The 23,763-nt window shown below is 44.1% G+C and overlaps 1 protein-coding gene across 2 annotated transcripts in view; it reads left to right on the top strand.

Annotated features, from left to right (window-relative positions):
* The window catches only part of abca2 (ATP-binding cassette, sub-family A (ABC1), member 2), a 551,670-nt gene that overhangs the window by 485,668 nt on the left and 42,239 nt on the right, over positions 1-23,763 (top strand). For both annotated transcript variants that reach the window (XM_078226666.1, XM_078226665.1), the window contains 7 exons: positions 8,802-8,862; positions 10,956-11,130; positions 13,442-13,557; positions 15,464-15,611; positions 16,456-16,579; positions 17,692-17,824; positions 21,103-21,223. In XM_078226666.1, coding sequence (XP_078082792.1) covers positions 8,802-8,862; positions 10,956-11,130; positions 13,442-13,557; positions 15,464-15,611; positions 16,456-16,579; positions 17,692-17,824; positions 21,103-21,223 — 878 coding nt within the window. The remainder of the gene's footprint in view (positions 1-8,801; positions 8,863-10,955; positions 11,131-13,441; positions 13,558-15,463; positions 15,612-16,455; positions 16,580-17,691; positions 17,825-21,102; positions 21,224-23,763) is intronic.

The following is a 23,763-nucleotide window of genomic DNA, read 5'->3' as shown; positions in this document are numbered from 1 at the left end:
CTTAAACTCTCATGGTGGCACAATGGTCAGCACTGCTGCCTCACAGCGCTGGGGACCCAATTTCGATTCCCGGGTCACTGTCTGTGTGGAGTCTGCACGTTCTCCCTGTGTCTGTGTGGGTTTCCTCTGGGTGCTCCGGTTTCCTCCCACAGTCTGAAAGACGTGCTGGTTAGGTGCGTTGGTCATGCTAAATTCTCCCTCAGTGTACCCGAACAGATGCTGGAGTGTTGCATGTGGGGATTTTCACAGTAACTTCATTGCAGTGTCAATGTAAGCCTACTTGTGACAATAAATAAACTTTAAACTTCCCATCGCCATGAATCCCACCTGTGAATATTATATAGAATGACGCAGGTTGGAGAGTGTTTTAAGATACCAATATTTCTCTGAATTTTGAATACGCCAGTTGGCCTAATGGTTTCTTGTGGAAATTATTTGTCCTTGCCCAGATCTGCTCAGAAACCAGCATTTGTAATGTCAATTAGACTTGTGTAAATGAGTACTGTACAGACACTAAATGCAAAAATCCAGGATTTGCCATGTGGTCACATCAAATCACTTGTCTAATCATTGGTAAACAACTCTAATCTTGTTTTTGTGGTTATGGCATTCCTTAACTCCATGATTTTGTAACAGGCTGCAGACTGCATGTTATCCTATTGATGGCAGTTATCTGAGTAACATGCTTCTCACAGCATGAGAAATTCCACCAAGGTGCCAAAGTAACTTAAAAGCATATTCTCTTGTAAATACCAACGTGCTCTCAATCCAAATATCCTTATGTAATATCCTGAAGAAAATGTAACCTCAAAATGGAATGCAATAAACAATATTATAGACTGTTGTTTCCAAGACTGAGTTAATTGTTTATCTCACACTGTGACCCCTGATTGAATATAACGTAATGTGTTAAAATTTCCCACAGGATAATTTGCTTGTATAAGACAAGTCAAAGTTTGCCAAGTTTTGTTACTTTTTTATAGCTTTTACCTATAGTGTTGTTATTTAATAGAATGTATGTATATCATCTTATAGTATATGTTGTAGTAATCTCTGAGTTTCTCAATAAGAACTAACTGAATAGATAAATACCTTTCTCTCAGCCTGGTGGAAACCACCTCTCAGAACCTCCCCCTCCTTTCACCCACTGGTCCCACAATCAAAGTGTCCCTTCATTTTATTTCTTAAGGGTCAGTCACCCAGGGGAACAGGGGAGAAGTGAGCCGACATAAAATTGGATGAGATGACAGGGTTAGTGGGTCTTGCCAATTAGCTCTCTGCCTCTATTTTATCAGTAATGGAGGGGTGTCCAGTGGCTTGTTAGTTGGCCACTTTTTCCTGCCTCAGTTTTCTTTTTAACCAATGGTGGGGGTGCTCATTCCATGCGGCAAACCTGCCTGCTAAACCCTGGCAGCCTGGCTGCAGGTTCGGGTCTGACTTGACCCGGCGAGGCCACCCCGCTTGCCCTCCTGTCCGATGTCCTCCACGACACCTCATCAGGGACTGACTGCAGCCCCAACAGTGGCCATTACACTCAATGACACTACTGGCACTTGAAAGCTCTTGGAGGCAGAATGTCCTCCCACATGGTCGCCGCTTTCCCGGATGATGGAGGGAGTCACTGCCCAATGAATGCAGGTGATTGTCAAACAGTAATATATCCCCTGATCAACAATTAGCTTATCAATAAAATAGTGAAATATCTTCACGCAATAGAACTTTGCTGATGAATTACACAGTTTTTCCTCTTCAATGTTGCCTACTTTAGTCAGTTTTTGGACATAAATAAATTTCAGTGACTGTTGTCTCTGTTTTATGTTCAAACATACAGTTATGTTTTAACTTCTGCACAATAAGTTACATTTCTAGTCAAGGAGAACATGAAAAAATGAAGAAAAGCAATGTTTGATTTAATTTCTTATTGTCACATGTATGAGTATACAGTGAAAAGTATTGTTTCTTGCACGCTATATAGACAAAGCATACTGTTCATAGAGAAGGAAAGGAGAGAGTGCAGAATATGGTGTTACAGTCATAGCTAGGGTGTAGAGAAAGATCAATTTGGTGCGAGCTATGTTATTATGTACAGAGTTGTGCAGACCAGTTTGGAGACATTTCAGGAACAATGAAACTACAGGTACATCCGTCCTGTCCATTCAATTCTCCTCTCTCCGTCCTGTAAAGTGTCTGTATATTTGAGACAAAAAACATCTTGCACTTAGGACTCTAAAATCGGCCCCGCAGGTGGAGGAGGTGGTTAAGAAGGCGTATGGTGTGCTGGCCTTTATCAATCGAGGGATTGAGTTTAGGAGTCCGGGGATAATGATGCAGCTATATAAGACCCTCGTCAGACCCCACTTGGAGTACTGTGCTCAGTTCTGGTCGCCTCATTACAGGAAGGATGTGGAAAAGATTGAAAGGGTGCAGAGGAGATTTACAAGGATGTTGCCTGGATTGAGTGGCATGCCTTATGAGGATAGGCTGAGGGAGCTCGGTCTTTTCTCCTTGGAGAGACGTAGGATGAGAGGAGACCTAATAGAGGTATATAAGATGTTGAGAGGCATAGATCGGGTGGACTCTCAGAGGCTTTTTCCCAAGGTGGAAATGGCTGCTACGAGAGGACACAGGTTTAAGGTGCTGGGGGGTAGGTACAGGGGAAATGTTAGGAGGAAGTTTTTCACACAGAGGGTGGTGGGCGAGTGGAATCGGCTGCCATCAGTGGTGGTGGAGGCAAACTCAATAGGGTCTTTTAAGAGACTCCTGGATGAGTACATGGGACTTAATAGGATGGAGGGTTATAGGTAGGCCTAAAAGGTAGGGATATGTTCGGCACAACTTGTGGGGCCGAAGGGCCTGTTTTGTGCTGTAGTTTTTCTATGTTTCTTACTGTCCACCTGTTCATGGCAATCTTGCCTCACCAGAGATTTCATCAGTCTTCCTGCTGGACGCTAGGTAAATGGATAGGGGAGATTGCAGTGCCCAGTTCACACAGTGTGGTGTTGCTCGGTTATGGAGGCTGCCACATTGAGGCAGATTCCTTGTGCTGCACTGCAATGCATTCTGGCACTCAGTAGCAATCTTACGTGTTCTCATTTATGTGGGGAAAGATCCAGATGTTGGGATGGTGTAGTGTTCAGATGGTGCCTCTTAAAAGAAGTCTTTGTGGTCTTCTGTATGTTATCAGCAACTTTTATTAACTACTTGCAACTATATACAAAAATACAGTAGAGTCTACAGGCAAGGAGCTATCTACATGTCTAGCGTTTAACATGTCTCTGCTGAACACCACACTGAATCTAGGTCAGGGTCAAGTGTGAGCATTAACTCTGTCCCACATTAACCCTATATGTGCCAGACCTTTATACTACAAGCAATGCTATAACAAATGTATTGTTTAAAAAAAAGATGGTGCCGGAGCAAGGCGACTGCTTGCAAGCTGTCCACCAACATAGCTTTAATTTCATCTTTTGCTCCCATTCTGTGCTATTAAAACTGAACTGAACTCTTCTAAACTTTCTAAAAATGCTCTTTTATATTCTGCACCCTCTCCTTTCCTTCTCCCTATGTATTCTATGAACGGTATGTTTTGAGTGCAAGAAACAATACTTTTCACTGTGTCCCAATACATGTGACAATAATGAATCAAATCATTAGATTGAAAAGTTGACAAGGGAAGAGCCACGTTTATGCAGTTTTTCTTAAATTCAGATTTTTTGTTGTTGTTGGATTTCTCATAGTTCAGGTTTGTCAGCCTCAGACTTCCAGTAACTTTGACTCCTTTGATTTACCAGCGTTCACTGAGTGGGAACTCTGCCCAGCTGGTGCAACTAACCGTGCACCACTTAAAGATTTATTCAGGCAGCCTGGCTGACAACAGTTAAGAGGCAGTTGAATGCAGAGTAATGGTTAACTAGAATGTACTATACCAGAGGAAATCGGAAACCTGTCTTAGCAGGGTTGTCCACATAGACCCTAACTTCATTAACCATCCACCAACAAGCAGCAACATCAATCGCAACTATATAGGGTTTTAATTGTAACCATTGAGAAACTGATTCTGTGTCATGAATCTGTAAGAAGAAGCTTTCTTAATCTGTGTGGTTATGAAAAAGATAAGAGAAAGACTTCCATTTGTAACAAAAGGCATTCCAAGCAATGATGTACTTCTATGAGGGGTAGTGATTGTTGCTAATGTAGGGACTGTGGATCAACAGTCTAAGAGATTGAGTCTTTATTTAATGGTCATCATTGTCATGGACTGTTTTCACCACATGATCCACTATGTTCCACTCTGCATTTTCTCTGCAGTTTGACCAAACAGATTGGCAAAATGTTCACATATATCACACAGTTCTATTGTATACAAAGTGATTTATAGGGATTTACAGAACTCTGTGCTGTCTGAAAAGCAAAGCATTCACATTCTCAATGATGCTACATTCAGCTGCTGGAAACTAGCATGAAGTCTCACAGTGCCCACCCCAGTCCAATGCCGGCATCTCCACATCATGAACACTAGTAGAACAGTGCCATCTATAGGCAGTAAAACAATGGACCATTTCTTGTTTCGCATTTCACAAGTGAAAACAAGCAGCAAATATACACTTCCATGTACATAAAGGAATATATATTTATAAATAAAAGCATGGGCAGCATGGTGGCACAGTGGTTAGCACTGCTGCCTCACAGTGCCAGGGACCCAAATTCAATTCCAGCCTTGGGTCACTGTCTGTGTGGCGTTTGCACATCTCACTGGGTCTACGTGGGTTTCCTCCGGGTGCTCCAGTTTCCTCCCACAGTCCAAAGATGTGTGGGTTCGGGGGATTGCTAAATTGCACCTTAGTGTCCCAAGATGTGTAGATTAGGGGTTTTTGGGGTAAATGCGTGGGTTACTGGGAGGAAAAGGTGGGTGGGCCTGGGAAAGATGTTCTTTCAGAAGGTTGGTGCTGACTCAATGGGCTGAATGGCCTCCTTCTGCACTATAGGGCTTCTATCATGTTCCACTTATAATCTAATAGTTCTCCTGAAGTAAAAGTAGAAAATGCCATATAAGTTCAGCAGGTCTGGCAGCATTTGTGGAGAGAGAAACAAAGTTAACCTTTCGTGTCTGTCTGATGCTTCTTCAGCCTGAAGAGGGGTAGGAATCTGATGGATTATAAAGTGGGAGAGGGAGGAGTGGAGCAGAATGGATCAGATAGATCTGGGATAGGTCAGAGCTCAGGAGATATTAAACAAAGATGTCATGGACACAAGACAATGCGAGTGTTAATGATAACATTTAGGACTAAAGAAATTCCGATGGTCGTATAAAGATAAGCTAGCAGAATGTGTTAAAGGAGAAGAAAGGTCAGTGCTCAGTGAAAGCAAAACTAAAGAAGAAGTGGCAGATGGGCCTGTGTGTGTTTACATTGGGACAAACCAGGGAAACAACAAAAACAAGGGCGTCAAGATGGGGGGGGGGAAAGTTCCCAGTCTAAATGTTGAGTCCAGAATGCTGTAACATGCCTAATTGGAAAATAAGGTTGTTCCTTCAGTTTGTTTTGGGCTTCATTCCTGAAGAACTGCTGAGGTTGAGTCAGAGAATAGATGCACTGATTAACAATGATTGAATAAGTCAAGTATCATTTTTATTAAAATGCTGTCAATTATTCCATGAACCAGGATGTGACCTTGAACTTGATCAGCACTGAGACATGATGGTGGGCTGGTCTTGAGCTTTGATAGAGCTGGCCCGAGGTTGGTTTTGAACATTGATAAGCTCTGTAAGGTGACTGTGGGTGATGGAGCTGAGCTTGGCAGCCCTGTGGCATGGTTCCATAGAAATCTATAGAATCCGTACAATCCCGACAGTGCAGAAGGTGGCCACTTGGCTCATTGGGTCTGCACAACCCTCATGAAGAACACTCTACCTGGGCCCACACTCCCGCTGTATCCCTGTAAGGTATTGATTCTAACCTACCTGCATATCTTTGAACATTAAGGGGCAATTTAGCATGGCCAATTCACCTAACTTGCACATCTTTGGAGTGTGGGAGGAAAACGGAGCATCCGGAAGGAACCCTGGGAGAACGTGCACATTCCACACAGACAGTTGCCCCAGGCCGGAGTTGAACCTGGGTCCCTGGCGCTGTGAGGCAACAGTGCTAACCACTGTGCCAGCCAGTCTGTGTTTTGTAAGCACTGGGGGATGGTCTGTGGTTCTCAGTTGAGATGAAGCCCTAGTATTGACAATACTTAGATAGTGATGTTGAACATGGCAGCATGAAATGGATTGAGGTAGCTTGGTCTGACATTCTGGAAGGAAACTATGACCGTTTGTAGAAATGAGAATTTTTGAAAGTTTATAGAGAAGTGGCACGAGAATGGAATTCAGTGGATCGATCTTTCAGAGAAATAAATTCACACACTTGTTACCATATCTTCACACCCATACTTTCGTATTTTTAGGAGTAAACTTAAAAGGGAAATCAAGAGAACAATAAGAGGACATGAGGTAGCTTTGGATAAGGTAAAGGAGAATCCAAAAAGATTCTACAGGTATACTAAGGGCAAAGAGTAACGAGGGAGAGAATAGGGTCCCTTAAAGATCGACGAGGTTGTCTAGGTGTGGAGCCACAGGAGATAGGTGAAATCCTAAACAAAGCTAGGGAAGAAATTGCAGGGCCCCTAGCAAAGATATTTGTATCATCGATAGCCATGGGTGAGGTGCCGGAAGACTGGAGGGAGGTAAATGTTGTGCCCTTATTTAAGAAGAAAGCTTTGAAAGGGACCCGAGGGGCAGCTTTTTCACACATAGGGTGGTATGTATATGGAATGAGCTGCCAGAGGAGGTGGTAGAGCCGGGTACAATTACAACATTTAATAGACATTTGGACAGGTACATGGATAGGAAAAGTTGTGAGGGATATGGGCAAAACGCAGGCAAATGGGGCTAGTTCAGTTTAGGAAACCTGGTCGGCATGGACGAGTTGGGCCGAAGGGCCTGTTTCCATGCTGTATTTCTCCATGACTTTAACTGGCACAGATATGATGGGCAGTATGCGTGCGTGTGTATGCGATCGATTATAAAAACAGAGAAATGCTGGAAAAGCTCAGCAGGTCTGGCGGCGTCTGTGGAAATAGAAACAGAATTAATGTTTTTGAGTCTGTATGACGCTACTTCAGAGATAATCCAATCAATTATTCCTGGGCAGTATTTATTCCTCAACTAACATTACTAAAGCAGGTCATCTGGTCATTTATCACACTACTATTTGTAGATCCTGCTGTGTGCAAAGTGGCTGCTGTGTTTCCCTTTATTACAGCAGTGATTACACTTTGATTAGATTGCATTGGCTGAAGCACTGAGGATAGCCTAAGGTTATGAAAGGCATTTTGTGAATACAATTTCTTTCTCATAAAGCGTAGGGAATAATTTCACCGAATGCACAGGTTGTAGTGTTATGGATCTTGGATTCAGTGATGTTCTCTGCTGTTTGCAACATCTATCTGTGCTACTATTGTTGGAGTAAACTCAAAATTAAAGGATACAAGATGGTTACCTGGCACAAAATGGACTCTGGGAAAAGACATTAAGATGTGCTGACTTGGGCACAGACTTTGCACAACGAATTAAATCCTGATAGTGTCTAAATTACTGCAGGAAATAAATCAGACCTTGAGGCACCTTAGCTTGAGATAAAGCAGAACCAAAACAATGAGTTTTTGTAACGAGATCAGTCGTTGAAGGGGGGCATAAATGTATCTACTCTATGTATAACGATGTGCTAACTGCCAATGTCCGTACTTGTCCATTATTTGAAAACGTATAAAAGATGCTCAACTGCCATTTTAAAGTTGAGAAGGTGACTGCGTGCACTGCGGAGAGCCCAGCGCTTCTCCCAAAGCTTTGTCTGATAAACTGCGTGTTGAATCTTTAGATCTGGCGGTTTTCCCACAACACTATCTTGATCAAATTCATTAAAAACAGATTATTTGCTCATCATTGCATTACTTTTTATGGGAGCTTGCTGTGCCAACTTTGGCTGCCACATTTCCCACGTTATGATAGTAACTGCATTTTGAAAGTGCTCCATTGGTTAGAAAGCAATTGGACAAAAATTGCCGGTTAGGTTGATTGGCCAAGCTAAATTTCCCTCGGTGCCTAAGATATATAGGTTAGGGAGGTTAGCAGGGTAAATATGTGGGGTTACTGGGTAAGCTTGGGTAAAAGAGAGTGCAGACTCGATGTGCCGAATGGCCTCCTTCTGCACTGTAAGGATTCTATGACATCCTTGCAAATCATAGAATCCCTACAGTGCAGAAGGAGGCCATTCGGCCCATCAAGTCTGCCCCGACCACAATCCCACCCAGGCCCTATTTCTGTAACCCCACACGTTTATCCTGCAAATCCCCTGACACAAGGGTCAATTTAGCATGGCCAATCAACGTAACTCACACATCTTTGGACCGTGGGAGGAAATCGGAGCACCTGGAGGAAACCCATGCCGACACAGGGAGAACGTGCAAACTCCACACACCTGAGGCCGGAATCGAACCTAGGTCCCTGGCGCTGCGAGGCAGCAATGCTGACCACTACTAATCATAGCTGGAGTCTGGATCATAGACCACAGATGATGCTACATAAATGCAAAATCTTTGTTTTGCTCATAACAGAAATGCCTCGAATCACTGCTGCTGAATTGAAAATATCACTAATTTGTAGCTGCAGTGTTGAGTTGCCGCATATTTAGCGACATAACAGAAGTTTCAAAAGGTTTTGCAGTGGTGATACTAATCATTGTATTACTTTTGTCTTGTAGGAATCACAGTGACAAACCATCCGATGAACAAGACCAGTGCCAGCTTGTCCCTCGATTACCTGTAAGAATAGGAGTTAATGTTGCATTTAATATTTAATTCTGCGTTCTGTGTTCACCATCAGTATTCCTTCATATTGTTTTCTGTAATATACATTGACTGGTAACATCCCCACTTCTGAGCCGGAAGCACCAATTTCCAATCCATCTTCAGGACTTGATGGCCATGGAAAGTGCCTTCATAATGTGACCAAACAGATTGGTTATCAGCCTGTAAATCCTTCCTGACGGCAGGCGGTAAGAGTGGGAAAATACTCTGGTCAGTCGTACGGGTGTACTGCAGTACTGCACACCACTGCAGTACTTTACCAAACACAATCATGGACCAACCCAGTGGAAGTCAATGGTCATCAGCACCCTCTGAAGACCATGGTACCAGAAGGAGGAGGAGGAATGTACACTTATTTGACAACTCACCCATTTCAATAAAAAATCTCCCTTGTCACTTGGCCAATTTAAGAATGAACTTTGCAACCCAACCCCTGAATACATTGTGGCTGGAGGGGCTAGGGTACGGTATGATAAAACACCAATGTACTGTGCTACAGAATTGCGGGCCGCAGGTTTTCTTGCAATCGTCTTCCATGCAGCGCTTGTTGATAGTTGGCCACAAGAGGGAGCAGATGAAATTAAACTATTTCAGTGGGAGACACTATAACAACACAGAGCGTGTCATTGCATGTCTCACAGGTGAATGCTGCAAGTTTACCAAGCTCTGACGCATGCACTTTTAAAAGTTTATTTTATTAGTGTCGCAAGTAGGCTTACATTAACACTGCAATGAAGTTACTGTGAAATCCCCTAGTCGCCACACTCCGGCACCTGTTCGGCCACACTGAGGGAGAATTTAGCACGGCCAATGCACCTAACCAGCACGTCTTTCCAACTGTGGGAGGAAACCGGAGCACCCGGAGGAAACCCACGGCAAGAATGTGCAGACTCCGCACAGACAATGACCCAAGCCGGGAATCGAACCCGGGTCCCTGGCGCTGTGAGGCAGCAGTGCCAACCACTGTGCCACCGTGCCACTTGTCCACGGGGGCTTCCCAAGATGTTTGTGCGATTATCAAATTTCAGTCCATATGTGGGGCACACCGCCATTTGCCTTGAGCATCCTACCTTCAACATATTTTCTACATGTGTTCATTTCTTCCGACATAATTACTCATGCTCCACATTTAAGAGGAAAGAAATTATGTATTGATGGTACTGTCTTCATTCCCGTAGTTGTTTACCTTTTCGAAGTTAGAACAGTGGGTAACCCGGAGCGTGTGAATATTTGTACTGTTGAATATAGGAAAAAGATAAAAATATTTAATATGCATTTGTGCCTGGCTTTCAAACCTTGGCATGTTTTGATGAGCAGTGCATTGTGCGAGTGAAAAGGAGACTTATGTTTAAAAGCTAATCTCCCATCCACTTTTCAAATTCATTTGAATCATAGAATCCCTACAGTGCAGAAGGAGGCCGTTGGGCTCATCGAGTCTGCACTGCCAACAATCCCACCCAGACTCTATTCCCGTACCCCACATATTTGCCCTGCTGATCCCCCTGACACTAAGGGTCAATTTAGCATGGCCAATCAACCTAACCCGCACATCTTTGGACTGTGGGAGGAAACAGGAGCACTCGGAGAAAACCCACGCAGACACGGGGAGAATGTGCAAACTCCACACACACAGTCACCCAAGCCGGGAATTGAACCCGGGTCCCTGACGCTGTGAGGCAGCAGTGCTAACCACTGCGCCACCGTGCTGCCACGGAAGACAATGTACATCAGCCTCAGCCCCCAATGAGAGGCAGGGAGAATGGAAGAATTATCTTAGTTACAATGAAGGCAAAGTACTGTCCATTTTCCTCCTGAGTAGCTTAAGCTCATGATGCTTTGACTTCACACAAGGAGACCCTCTCTGGAATGGACCAGTCTTCCTACTTATTAAAACCGCAAAATAGGAAAGTGCTCTCGGCTGGACTTGCTTTTCCCATCAGGCTAGCTCGAAGATGCATTGTTAATCGTTATTAACCTGTGGTGTAATCTCTTGCCGGTGGTTTGATTTCAGACATTCTCAATTCTTTTCTCTTCCTAATTGTGCTCAGTCTGCAGGGCACAGACGTGGTCATTGCCATCTTCATCATTGTGGCCATGTCCTTCGTGCCAGCCAGCTTTGTGGTGTTCCTGGTGGCGGAGAAATCGACCAAGGCCAAACACCTGCAGTTTGTTAGTGGATGTGACCCTGTGATCTACTGGCTGGCCAACTACGTCTGGGACATGGTGAGAATCAGTGTTGCTCTTCAAGAGGGGGGATTTCAGTAATTTTGACATTGATCTTAAGACACCACTTTTTGCTATAAAAAGCATCAATGACGGTGAATATTTCACAGTGTCCTGGTTGCTCCAGAGCTGCACCACTGATTCTAGGATTGGAATTCCATTCTTCATTGGCTTTACCAAATTTATCATTTCTATTGGAGCAGAGATTCTGTTTTTTTTATTCTTCTGTAATTATACGGATGTGTCTTGTTGCTAACTCCTTACTGTGTGGCACATGTGCAGCTGTTGCATAGATTTTCTTCAATGCTCCAACTCAGCAGGACAATAAAGAATCACTTTAATTTTGTTTTTAAATGAACTCCATTGTCCTTGTGCATTATAGTCATGAATGGAATGCTGCAACCTATCTGAATCCATTATCATTGGAAGGTCAATGGAGCAATGTGTTGTTGTTCCAATGAAGTGTGCAGTGAAATCACCGGTTACAAGTCTTCCCCTCACTGTTTCATAGAATCCTACAATGCAGGAGGAGGCCATTTGGCCCATTGAGTCTGCACCGACCACAATCCCACCCAGGCCCTATCCCCAAGCATTTACTCTAGCTAGTCCCCCTGACACTAAGGGGCAATTTAGCATGGCCAATCCACCCAACCTGCACATCTTTAGACTGTGGGAGGAAACCAGAGCACCCGGAGGAAACCCTCCCAGACACGGGGAGAATGTGCAAACTTCCCACAGACAGTGACCCAAGCCAGGAACCCGGGTCCCTGGTGCTGTGAGGCAGCACTGCGCTAACCACTGTGCCACTGTTTCCTCTGTGGTATTCAGATTGCCTGAGATCCCAGTATTCCCTTATTATTTTGAAGGATTAATCGGCCATTCAGTGAAATGAATTGCATTATTACCCCTTAAATAAGCTTTCACCATCTCCAGACTCAACAACTGCAGTACTGCCTTTGGTCTTGAAACCTCTAGCTTGTCCAAAACTCTGGCATGTTTCAGGTCCATGTTAAGTCCTGTTTGCCCATCAATGCTATACTGTTGACATAAAGTGGTTCTCTGTTCTCTAATGCTTCAAGTACCACATCCTTGCATCCAGTCTCCTTTCTCTATTCCATTTTAAAACTTCCATTTCTAACTGCGTCCTTGTCTTCACGTTCCCTCTTAACTCTACCATTGGTAGGAAGGCCTCCAGCTGTAGAGGTCTGACTATCCGCAATCACCTCACTCGGTCTCTCCACCCCTCTCTAAACAAATCTTCAAAACCCAACTCATTGACCAAACTTTTTGTTAGCCCTCCTAATTGCTTTTTCCAAGTTTGGTATACTTTTCTATGTGCCCAGAAGCTTTTGGCTATTATATAAAGGCAGTATACCAAGAATCGATAAATCTTTTTCTAATACCATGGTTCTTTAAATAAACAAATGGTTTTCTGCCTCATATTGATGTACTTGGACCAATTTAAGCTTCATCAATGGGATAAGTGATTGGGAACAATGTAATAAGGCTGCATTTCTAAACCCTTCCTGTGTAGCATATACTTTGAGTGGGATTGCCTGATCGCCCCAAGCGAGAATGGAGAATTTGGCATTCCAGTCAAAACTCCATTCCATTTCAGCGGCACTGGAGAATCCCAGCCGCAAATTAGGCCAGTGGTTTTCGGTGTTTGCTGCCTAACTATCAAAATACCTTGGAGGAAGAGAAAATGTGGTTTGTAGAATCATAGAATCCCTACTGTGCAGAAGGAGGCCATTCAGCCTATTGAGTCTGCACCGACCACAATTCCACCCAGCCCCTATCCCCGTAACCCCATAAATTTACCCTAGCTAGTCCCCTGACACCAAGGGGAATTTAGCATGGCCAATCCACCTAACCGACACATCTTTGGACTGTGGGAGGAAACCGGAGCACCCAGAGGAAACCCATGCAGACATGGGGAGAATGTGCAAACTCTACACAGACAGTGACCCAAGCCAGGATTTGAACCTGGGTTCCTGGCACTGTGAAACAGCAGTGCTAACCACTGTGCCACCATGCGGCGAATGGATCTGATCCACAATGGTTGACTTACCATCACTTGTACTTTTATCAACACGGCACCATAATCAAGTTGAAATAACTTCCAAAAAATAAATACCAGTTGTGCAAAATTTTACACCCCATTTTCTTTTTGACACAAATAGCCTGAACTATGGGTCCTAACCTTGTGTAGTATTTTCTCTTAGCAGACAGGATGAACAGGCTATTGATGTTTGGTTTGTGTTTGCTCATTCATCTTTTGTTTCCCCGCCCTCTGTTTCTGTATTTCCAGCTGAATTATTTGGTGCCAGCGACATGCTGTATCATCATACTCTTCGTGTTTGATCTGCCAGCCTACACATCACCCACCAACTTCCCAGCAGTCCTCTCCCTCTTCCTGCTATATGGGTAAGTCAAGTGACACAGACATAAATTAAATCCAGAAGCTAAAGTAAAAAAGAACCGTTTATCTGAATGCAATCCTTATTCAAAAATGATGTCCATAATGTCATAAATCCTGTAATAATTTTACTGCCAGATTTATTCCAGCCCCATGTTCTTGGTCAACAACCCTGGCTTGGATTTCAAATGGGCTCTTGATTTTTCCAGTGGGAAAGCTCTAATCGGTGCAGGGCAGAAGGTGCTGGGGTTGGTTCCCATTCTGTACAGAGTTAGTCAACCTCAGCCAGTGCAGCAAATGATGAGCTCTGGTTGGCCAAAGTTCCTGATCACATACAGTGTCATCTCCGCAAAGTGTCTCTGCGTGGAAGCTGGAGAAGACTGCAGTGCCCTTCCACCATGGAGTAACACATGTGTCACTGCGGAAAGATCTAGAGGAGATCACAGAATCAACATAGAATTCATACAGTGCAGAAGGAGCCTATTCGGCCCATCGAGTCTGCACTGACCACAATCCCACCCAGGCCCTATCTCTGTAACCCCACGTATTTACCCTGCTAATCATCCTGACACTAAGCAGCAGTTGAGCATGGCCAATCCGCCTAACCTGCATACCATTGGAATGTGGGAGGAAACTGAAGCACCCGGAGCAACCCCACACAGACACAGGGAGAATGTGCAAACTCCACACACACAGTCACCCAAGCCGGGAATTGAACCCGGGTCCCTGATGCTGTGAGGCAGCAGTGCTAACCGCTGTGCCACCGTGTGGCCAAGAAATGGAGCCTAACTAATCAGAAAGAAGAAAACACAACTCTCAACTACCCTCGGCCAACTAGGGATGGGCCAGCCAGTGACGCCCATGTCCCGTGAATGAATTTTTAAAAAATATCTGTTCCTGAAGTGTCACACTGCCACTTCTGACCCTGGTTGCTTCACTCGTGTTGATCCACTGGTGACCCAACAACACCACATTTAGTTTGATAACATTATCTTTATATTTGATTCATCTGTATAAGAAACATCAGGAAAATGTTAAAATCTTAAAGCGAGGGCAAATAAATCATTCATGTTAAGTTAGCAAACATATAGATGTATAGTGAAGAATGATGAGCACCAAGAGATTTGAAAATAGCGACAATATAAAAAGCAGATTTAGAGATGTTGGTATTGATTTGATTCCTGTTATATGAATTTGTTTTTGATCATATATTTGTCTTGTGACACATTATCTGCTGATTAGTGTTTAGTTACTTGGCAGCTTCACCACAGTAAAGTCTCCAGGGTAACTCCAGGTAAAATAACATTGCGCTCCCCTCTCCTCCGCAGTCTTCAGGTTGCAGTCAAGCAATTGCCCTTCCCTAGGTGCTCGAATCCAGCCTGCAATCCTCGATTCACTCAGTGACTGTACAGCTACCTGAGGAACTTCCAAATAACTCTGTCCCAGTTATAGGACAGACCCTCCCATTGGCTTTCCTCCCACTCTAACCACCATTGTCTCAGTGCCACCTAATGTATTATCACAAGAGAGCAATAACTTTCAAAAGCCAATGTAATTTAAAGTGTTTGAAAACCCTTAACCTGCACGCCCTCTCTGATGGCACAGAGTACTGGTACTGATGATGCAATGTGCCACAGTGTGCTAAGATGTGAGTTTAATAACATATTCGTAACTGCAATTCCCCATCCAGTGAACCCAATATCATCCTGGCTATTGGGAAGTTGTAGGGTTGGATCAAGAAGCAGGAAAAGAGGGTGGTCTCTTTTATTGCACTTGGTGTGTCATCAGTAAAGAGCTGCTCTACCCTCCTAAACCCTCTTGGTGCGTAGCATGATGAGATAATGAGAAAAGAGCACAGACTGGGAAAGTAGGGATGTGAATACTGACCTTTATGATTACCTGCTTCCTCCACAGTTGGTCAATCACTCCAATCATGTATCCAGCTTCCTTCTGGTTCGAGGTCCCCAGTACAGCCTATGTTTTCCTGATTGTCATCAACCTCTTCATTGGTATCACAGCGACGGTTGCCACATTCCTGCTTCAACTATTTGAACATGACAAGGTGGGTACCCAAGCAGTGTGAACCTCTTACACGGCTTTCCTCTTCTGCTCCTTCAGTTTTCCTTCAGACACGTTTTCTACAATAAGCAAGTCAGACCGCAAAAGCCAGATGGTTGGTGACTATACTGTGCAATTTATTTCTCGGATCATTCATAGAATCATAGAATCCCTACAGTGCAGAAGAGGCCATTTCGCCCCTCGAGTTTGCACTGAGTCTCTGACAGAGTATCTTACCCAGACCCTTTCCCCCTCCCTATCCCTGTAACCGCACACATTTACCATGGCCAATCCATCTAACCCACACATGTTTGGACTATGTCATGTAACATGTAACTTGTAACATTCCAGGCCCTGGACACAACCCTGCTGGATAGCTGCACTCTGCCAATCTGAAAGACCTGCTGGTTAGGTGCATTGGCCATGCTAAATTCTCCCTCAATGTACTCGAATGGGTGCCAGAATGTGGCGACTAGGGGATTTTCACAGTAACTTCATTGCAGTGTTAATGTAAGCCTACTTGTAACACTAATAAATAAGCTTAAAAACTTAATGTGCTTTACTGTGGGTATAGGGATGTAGGTTGGCGCGCAAGTGGGCCAAGTATTGATTCACCAGCCCACGAAAATGAATGGCGGAGACACATTGCCCATGATGATCTCACAATGCTGAGTCTCCGTTAAGATGTAAAATTTAATATTGTTGAGTGTATATTTTTAAACTCTATACTAACCCTTTCTTCTGTTTTAGAGCAATAAAGATATCACAAAGGTCCATGCATTTATTTTGGGTTGATAAGAGTTGGGTACATTCCCAATGGCACTTACTGTTTATTCTTATCTTCCCAGGATCTGAAAGCTGTGAATGGCTACCTGAAATCCTGTTTCCTCATTTTCCCAAATTATAACCTGGGCCATGGACTGATGGAAATGGCATATAATGAGTACATCAATGAATACTACGCAAAAATAGGTAAATACACATATGTTCCCAGGAATATTAATTGATCAATAAAAGGAGGTGGTGCAGAGTGGCACAGTGGTTAGCACTGCTGCCTCACAGCGCCAGGGATCTCGGTTCGATTCCCAGGTGAAAAGGTGTGTTGATTCAGCTGATTAAGCTGCAGCAGTAAATCAGTGCACATTTAACTCTTGACCTTTGCCAAACTGCAACTTGGTGCTGTGTAATGGGGTGTGTCCCTATAGAGAGCGTGTCTGTATTCCATTGCGAGACAAAAATACACTCCAATTGCGTAGAGTTCTCAGTTGTTTGATTCAGAAACCTTTGAGTTAAGTGATAGATTTCGATATGGAACAAATACAATCTCTACAGTGCAGAGAGAGGCCATTTGACCCATTAAGCCTGCACTGACAACAATCCCACCCAGGCCCTATCCCTATGCCCCAAGTATTTACCCTGCTGTTCCCCCTCACACTAGAGAGTAATTTAGCATGGCCAATCCACCTAACCCGCACATCTTTGGACCAACCAAAAATGAAACCAACAATCAGCCAAACCAGATTCCAGTGACCAACTTGATCCATTCAAGAAAAAAAGATCGACCAATCAAGATGGCACTCAGATGAGAAAGCCACAGCCAGTAACTGTGACTCTGGTTCCATTCTTGTCCATTTCAACTAGTCAGTGACATATACAGCTATCTCCGTGGCTTAATGAGAGGGGATCGCAGTCATTTCTATCTTCCCTTTGTCCTGGCCTCCTGAAGGCTCTGATTCATGCTGAGGTCTAGTTCCACATGGTGGTGGTGAGACAGCTCACAGCCACCTCCTCAAGGGCAACTAGAGATGGGCAATAAATACTGGCCTATCCAGTGATGTCCACATTCCATTAATCAATAAAAAAATGCCCTCACCTATGTTATTGTTCTTCACCTGGTCAACACGTGGACATAGTGCCATGCTCTCAGACACCGTATTGGGAGTAAGCATGAATAGTTCAGGACTTCCCTTCATATGTTTTCATTTCCAACATCATTTGTTGCCATTTAAAAATGAATAGTGAAGCCTGTGCCTTCTATAAAATGCTCTGGATTTAGTTTGTATGTGCATCATTTCTCCCTGCAGGTCAGTTTGGCAAGATGAAATCCCCTTTTGAATGGGACATCGTGACAAGAGGCCTAGTTGCCATGACAATAGAAGGGTTTGTGGGCTTCTTCATCACTATCATGTGCCAGTACAACTTCTTCAGAAAACCGCAGTAAGTATGTTATATCACCAAAGGGGGCAGACATCACCTGTACTTTCATGTACCATCTAGAGTTGCAACTTGAAGGAAAAACCATCAAAGTTCTGCAGGATTTTGTGTGTTTGTCAGAGAAGTGCGTGAGTTACACCCGTGACTTATAGGCAATCAGATTAAGCACATCAATTGCTGAATATGTTCTCTACCCCCGCCCTCCACTTTGGAACTTGGGAAATATTTTTCTAGCGACATCATTGCCAGAGGGATGGAGTTTAAAAATAGGGAGGTTATGCTGCAGCTGCATAAAGTGCTGATGAGGCCACACCTGGAGCACTGTGTACAGTTTTGGTCTCCTTCCTTGAGAAACGTTATACTGGCACTGGAGGGAGTGCAGAGGAGATTCACCAGATTGATTCCCGAGTCGAGAGCGTTGGCTTATGAGGAGAGATTGAGTAGACTGGGACTATTTAGAATATAGAAGAATGAGGGGAGATCTTATAGAATCATATAAGATTATGAAGGGAATAGATGAGATAGAAGCAGGGAGGTTTTTTCCACTGGCGGGAAACCAGAACTAGGGGGCATAGCCTCAAAATAAGAGGGAGCAGATTTAGGACTGAGTTGAGGAGGAACTTCTTCACCCAAAGGGTTGTGAATCTGTGGAATTCCCTCGCCTAGTGAAGCAGTTGAGGCTACCTCGTTGAATGTTTTTAAATTTTTGAACAGTAAAGGAATTAAGAGTTATGGTGAGCGGGCGGGTAAGTGGAGTTGAGTCCACGAAAAGATCAGCCACGATCTTCTTGAATGGCGGGGCAGACTCGAGGGGCCAGATGGCCTACTCCTGATCTTAGTTCTTATATTCTTAAGTTAGCATTAAAATATGTTTAGTAACATCCTTGGGGTTACCATTGACCAGAAACTGAACTGGACTTGCCACATAAACATTGTGGCTTCAAGAGCAGGTCAGAGGCTTGAAATACTGTGGCGAGTAGTTCACCTCCTGACTCCCCAAATCCTATCCACCATCTACAAGGCACAAGCTAGGAGTGCAATGGAATACTCCCCACTTGCCTGGATGGGTGCAGCTCCAACAACACTCAAGAAGCTTGACACCATCCCGGACAAAGCAGCCCTCTTGATTGGCACCACATCCACAAACATCTACTCCCTCCACCACCGATGCTCAGTAGCAGCAGTGTGTACTATCTACAAGATGCACTACAGCAATTCACCAAAGATCCTTAGACAGCATCTTCCAAACCCACACCCACTTCCATCTAGAAGTACATATACATGGGTGCACCACCACTTGCAAGTTCCCCTCCAAGCCACTCACCATCCTGACTTAGAAATAAATCACCATTGCTTCACTGTTGCTTGGTCAAAACCTTGGAATTCCCTCCCTAATGACATTGTGGCTCAATGTCCACAAAACGTGTACTGCAGTGTTTCAAGAAGGCAACTTACCCTCACCTTAAGGGCAACTAGGGATGGGCAATAAATTCTGGTCTGCCAGCGACGCCCATGTCCCACGAGTAAAGAAGTCAAAACAGAAATAAGGAGTGATCAGATTCTGGTAGTGATGCAGAGATGGGGCGGCACGGTAGCACAGTGGTTAGCACTGCTGCTTCACAGCTCCAGGGACCTGGGTTCGATTCCCGGCTTGGGTCACTGTCTGTGTGGAGTTTGCACATTCTCCTCGTGTCTGCGTGGGTTTCCTCCGGGTGCTCCAGTTTCCTCCCACAGTCCAAAGATGTGCGGGTTAGGTTGATTGGCCATGCTAAAAAATTGCCCTTAGTGTCCTGGGATGCGTAGGTTAGAGGGATTAGTGGGTAAATGTGTGGGGATATGGGGGTAGGGCCTGGGTGGGATTGTGGTCGGTGCAGACTCGATGGGCTGAATGGCCTCTTTCTGTGCTGTAGGGTTTCTAAGTTTCTAAGTTTCTTTCTAAGAAGAGTGTTGAGGCTGATTCTCAGCCCTAGAGGTGTGAGCTTAGGAAATAACACCATATTTTTCACCATGAAGAGATCTTTCAAAGGGTATCATACAGCTTTATCAGCTGTTTAATGTTAAAGAGAAAGTCAGCTCAGGCCAATGTGTCCCGATACACCGAGGTGACAGGATAAGAGTGAAATAAATTCAGGACATTTTTTGACAGAGGATTGTGCACTGTTAAGTTTGGACAACCACAATTTATATTTAGTTCACATCTTTAATGTAATGAAACATCAAGAGGCGCCTTCATGGGAGTTCTATAAAGCAAAGTATGATGCTGAGCTACATGAGGAGATATTAGGTCAGATGATCAAAAACTTCGCCAACAAGTTAGATTTTCAGGATTGTCTTTAAAAGATGAAAAGCAAGGCACAGAGATTGAAAAGTTTAGGGAGGTTGTTCCAGAGCCTCGGGCCCAGACAACTGAGAGCATGGCCACCAGGGGCAGAGCAATTAAAATTAGAGGTGTTCAAGTGGCCAGAATTGGATGAATGCGGATACTTTGATGGATGTTGAACTGAAAGAGATTACAGAGATAGAAAGGGGGTGAGGACTTGGAAAGATTTGAAAACAAGGATGAGAATTTTAAAGTCAAGGCTTTGCTTGACAGGGAGTCAACGTTGGTCAACGAGCACAAGTGTGGTAAGTGAATGTGGCCTAGTGGAAGTTAGGATGCAAGCAGCAGACTTTTGCATGAACTCAGGTTTACGGAGGGTTGAGTGAATTGGACTAGTTGAATCCAGAGGTAATAAAGACATGAGTGAGGGTTTCAGCAGCAGATGAACTGAGACGGGCAAAGTGAATTTGTGTCAAAGGGGTGGAAATAAGTGATTTGAGCAATGGCACAAATGTGACACCATGGCTGCAAATGGTCTGGTTTAGTCTCCAAAAGTTGCCAGGAAGAGGGATAGAGTTGGTAACTAGGAATGGAGTTTGGTCCGGGACCAAAAACAATGGCTTCAGCCTCTCTGGTGTTAAGTTTGGAGGAAATTTCCGACAATCAATACTGAAGGTTGGGTAAGGAGTCTGATAATTTAATAATGTGGAGGAGGTGAGTGTGATGGTGGCGCAATAGAGATATTAGACTAATTGAAGTACTGACAGGTGCAATAACCGGTGTATTGTTAATTTGTTGGTAAATCAACTTGAGGACTTTTGCAGCCAAATCTATGTTGTGATCTCTCAGTTTCTGCTGAGCAAGAAACCGGTGTGAAATGTTTGCACCTTGGAAACGAAGATCTGTAATTGCAAAAGTTTTTAAACATCTGTTTTGTTTTGTCTCATCCTCTGTGTGACAGGCGCTTACCAGTTTCGAACAAGCCGATAGAAGATGATGATATTGATGTGGGGAATGAGAGGCGACGTGTGTTGCGAGGAGACGCAGACAGCGATGTTCTTAAAATTCAGAACCTGACAAAGGTAAAGGAAACTGGAATGGGAACATTGAGGATTCTGCCTTCAAAGAAAGACTTGCATTCCCACAATTGCCTTCCTTGGCCTGATGGCATCCCAAAGCAATTTACAGCCAATTCAATGATTTAAAAGAAAAGTGTAATCAGAATTAAATTGATTCAGATTTTGCGAATGGAACAATTGGGTGACTACAAACATTTATGATTTGTTATTAAGACAGTAAATTCTGGCGTTTGCACACACACCACAGTTTTTTTTGTTCATTCATGGGACATGGGCGTTGCTGGCTCGCCAGCATTTATTACTCATCCCTAGTTCCCCAAGGACAGTTAAGAGTCCACTGTAGAGCCACATTGCTGTGGCTCTACAGTCACATGTAGGCCAGACCAGATAAGGACGGCAGATTTTCTTCCATAAAGGACATTAGTGAACCAGATGGGTTTTTCCGACAATCGACAATGGTTTCATGGTCATCAGTAGATTCTTAATTCCAGATTTTTAAAATTGAATTTAAATTCCACCATCTGCTGTGGCGGGATTCAAACCCGGGTCCCCAGAACATTAAAGGTGGCAAATTAAAGGTGGAAATCCAGATGTTACTGTCCGAGTTGCCCTGTTCCTCCTGAAGCTTTACTCTAACAGTATCTTGCTCAAAGACTTGCCATTAAGACACACGAAGGGTGAGAATTTGTGATACTCATTAGATACCAACTAAACCCGGCAGAAAAAGAGAGAACTTGTCTGTTCAAGTACAAGCAATTTTTTAACGGTGTGATAAGTCTTAATTATTGCCACACAACATCTCCCATCCTGAACCTTTACTTTTCAAGAGTGAAGTGTCTTTCCTTCAGACACCATGGAAATCCAGATGTGCTGACCTCCATGGAAATTGCCCGGAAAGTGTGACTTTCCGATGGGCGATTTCCCCTGCTCCCTGGAACCTTCTGTGAATGTCTCCAACTCCGAGTTAGAATCAAAGCTTCAGACAATTCCAAGGTATTTACCTGAATAGTTAGTCAAGAATGTTAGACAGATTCTTGGGTGACTATAGAACTGACCACCCCTATCACTCGTACTGACCCCTTTGGAGGTAGCACCACCCAACCCCTCCCCCACTGACTGACCCACCTACCCCTCCCAAATAAGCTAAAACCCCAACCACCAGACCAGCCCCCAACCCCCCTCTCCATTGCCATCAACCAGACCTGATTAATCCCACCATCCAGATACATCCCTGACCTGTCTACCCCTTCTGACCCAGCTATCCCTGACCCACCCTCCCCACTCCCAATCCTATCCACCTGCCACCTTACCCACATACCTTACCCACTCTACCACCCAACCCCTTTATGAGCATTCGTCCATTCATGAACATTCACATTGCTTACTTAAACTTCTGTGGCAGCTAAAAAGGATAGATTTTCTTGATACTCCAGCACTGTGCCGGAGCTCTTTAATGGGCGCTGTGTTCCGCATTTCTGGAGAAGCCAGGCTTAGAAGATCCAGCAAGGAATGCAGAGCACTGACAGGGTGGGCAAAGGTTCGAGTGGAGCAGAAACAGACAATGACTGCCGTTCTGCAGAGTACATGAGCTGATAATTCTTTTGATTTTGCACTGACTCAAATAGCCCAACTTACACTTCTGATATGATACTGGAATCCAGTTTAGATTATTCAATTATTTGATTTTGATTTGATTTATTATTGTCACATATATTAGCATACAGTGAAAAGTATTGTTTCTTGCGCGCTATACAGACAGAGCATACCATTCATTGAGAAGGAAATGAGAGAGTGCAGATTGTACTGTTACAGTTATAGTTAGGCTGTAGAGAAAGATCAACTTAATGCGAGGTAGGTTCATTCAAAAGTCTGATGGCAGCAGGGAAGAAGCTGTTCTTGAGTCAGTTGGTATGTGACCTCAGACTTTTGTATCTCTTTCCCGATGGAAGAAGGTGGAAGAGGGAATGTCCAGGGTGCGTGGGGCCCTTAATTAATGCTGGCTGCTTTGCCGAGGCAGCGGGAAGTGTAGACAGAGTCAATGGATGATGTTGAAAACACACTGTTGCTTGGTCTGCTCACACAGATCCCAGAAGGAGTGCAATACTGTTTTGAATCATAAAAGCCCACAAGTGTTTGCAGGAGCTGAAAAAATAATGGATGCCAAGGATTGTTTGTTCACCACTGAGTGTACAAGCCACACCAGTTTAGGAACTGCATCAGTCAATTTGCGCATCGCAAGATCCGTCAAATGACAACGTGGTAGTGACCTGATAATCTATTGTAGTGGTGGTGTTTGACAAATAAATATTTCCTTGGATACCAAGGAGAGCTCACTGCCCTATTCTTAAAAATAATGCCCTGGCTGGCTTATATCTACCTGGAAGGGTAGGCAGTTTAAGGTCTCAATTACAGGTTGGCCACTCTGACAGCAGGGAAATCTCTCTGACTCTCCTTTGAACAGAGAGGGTTAGCGGGGAGGATTAAGAACTTGTTCAAAATCAGTAAGAGTTGATAGTCCAAGTAAGGGGACGCTGTGTTCTGTA

This window comes from Mustelus asterias, chromosome 13 (genome assembly GCF_964213995.1).
Source record: "Mustelus asterias chromosome 13, sMusAst1.hap1.1, whole genome shotgun sequence".
Taxonomy (NCBI): Eukaryota; Metazoa; Chordata; class Chondrichthyes; order Carcharhiniformes; family Triakidae; genus Mustelus; species Mustelus asterias.
Note: the sequence above shows the minus strand (reverse complement) of the source record. Positions and strands in the feature narration are given on the sequence as shown.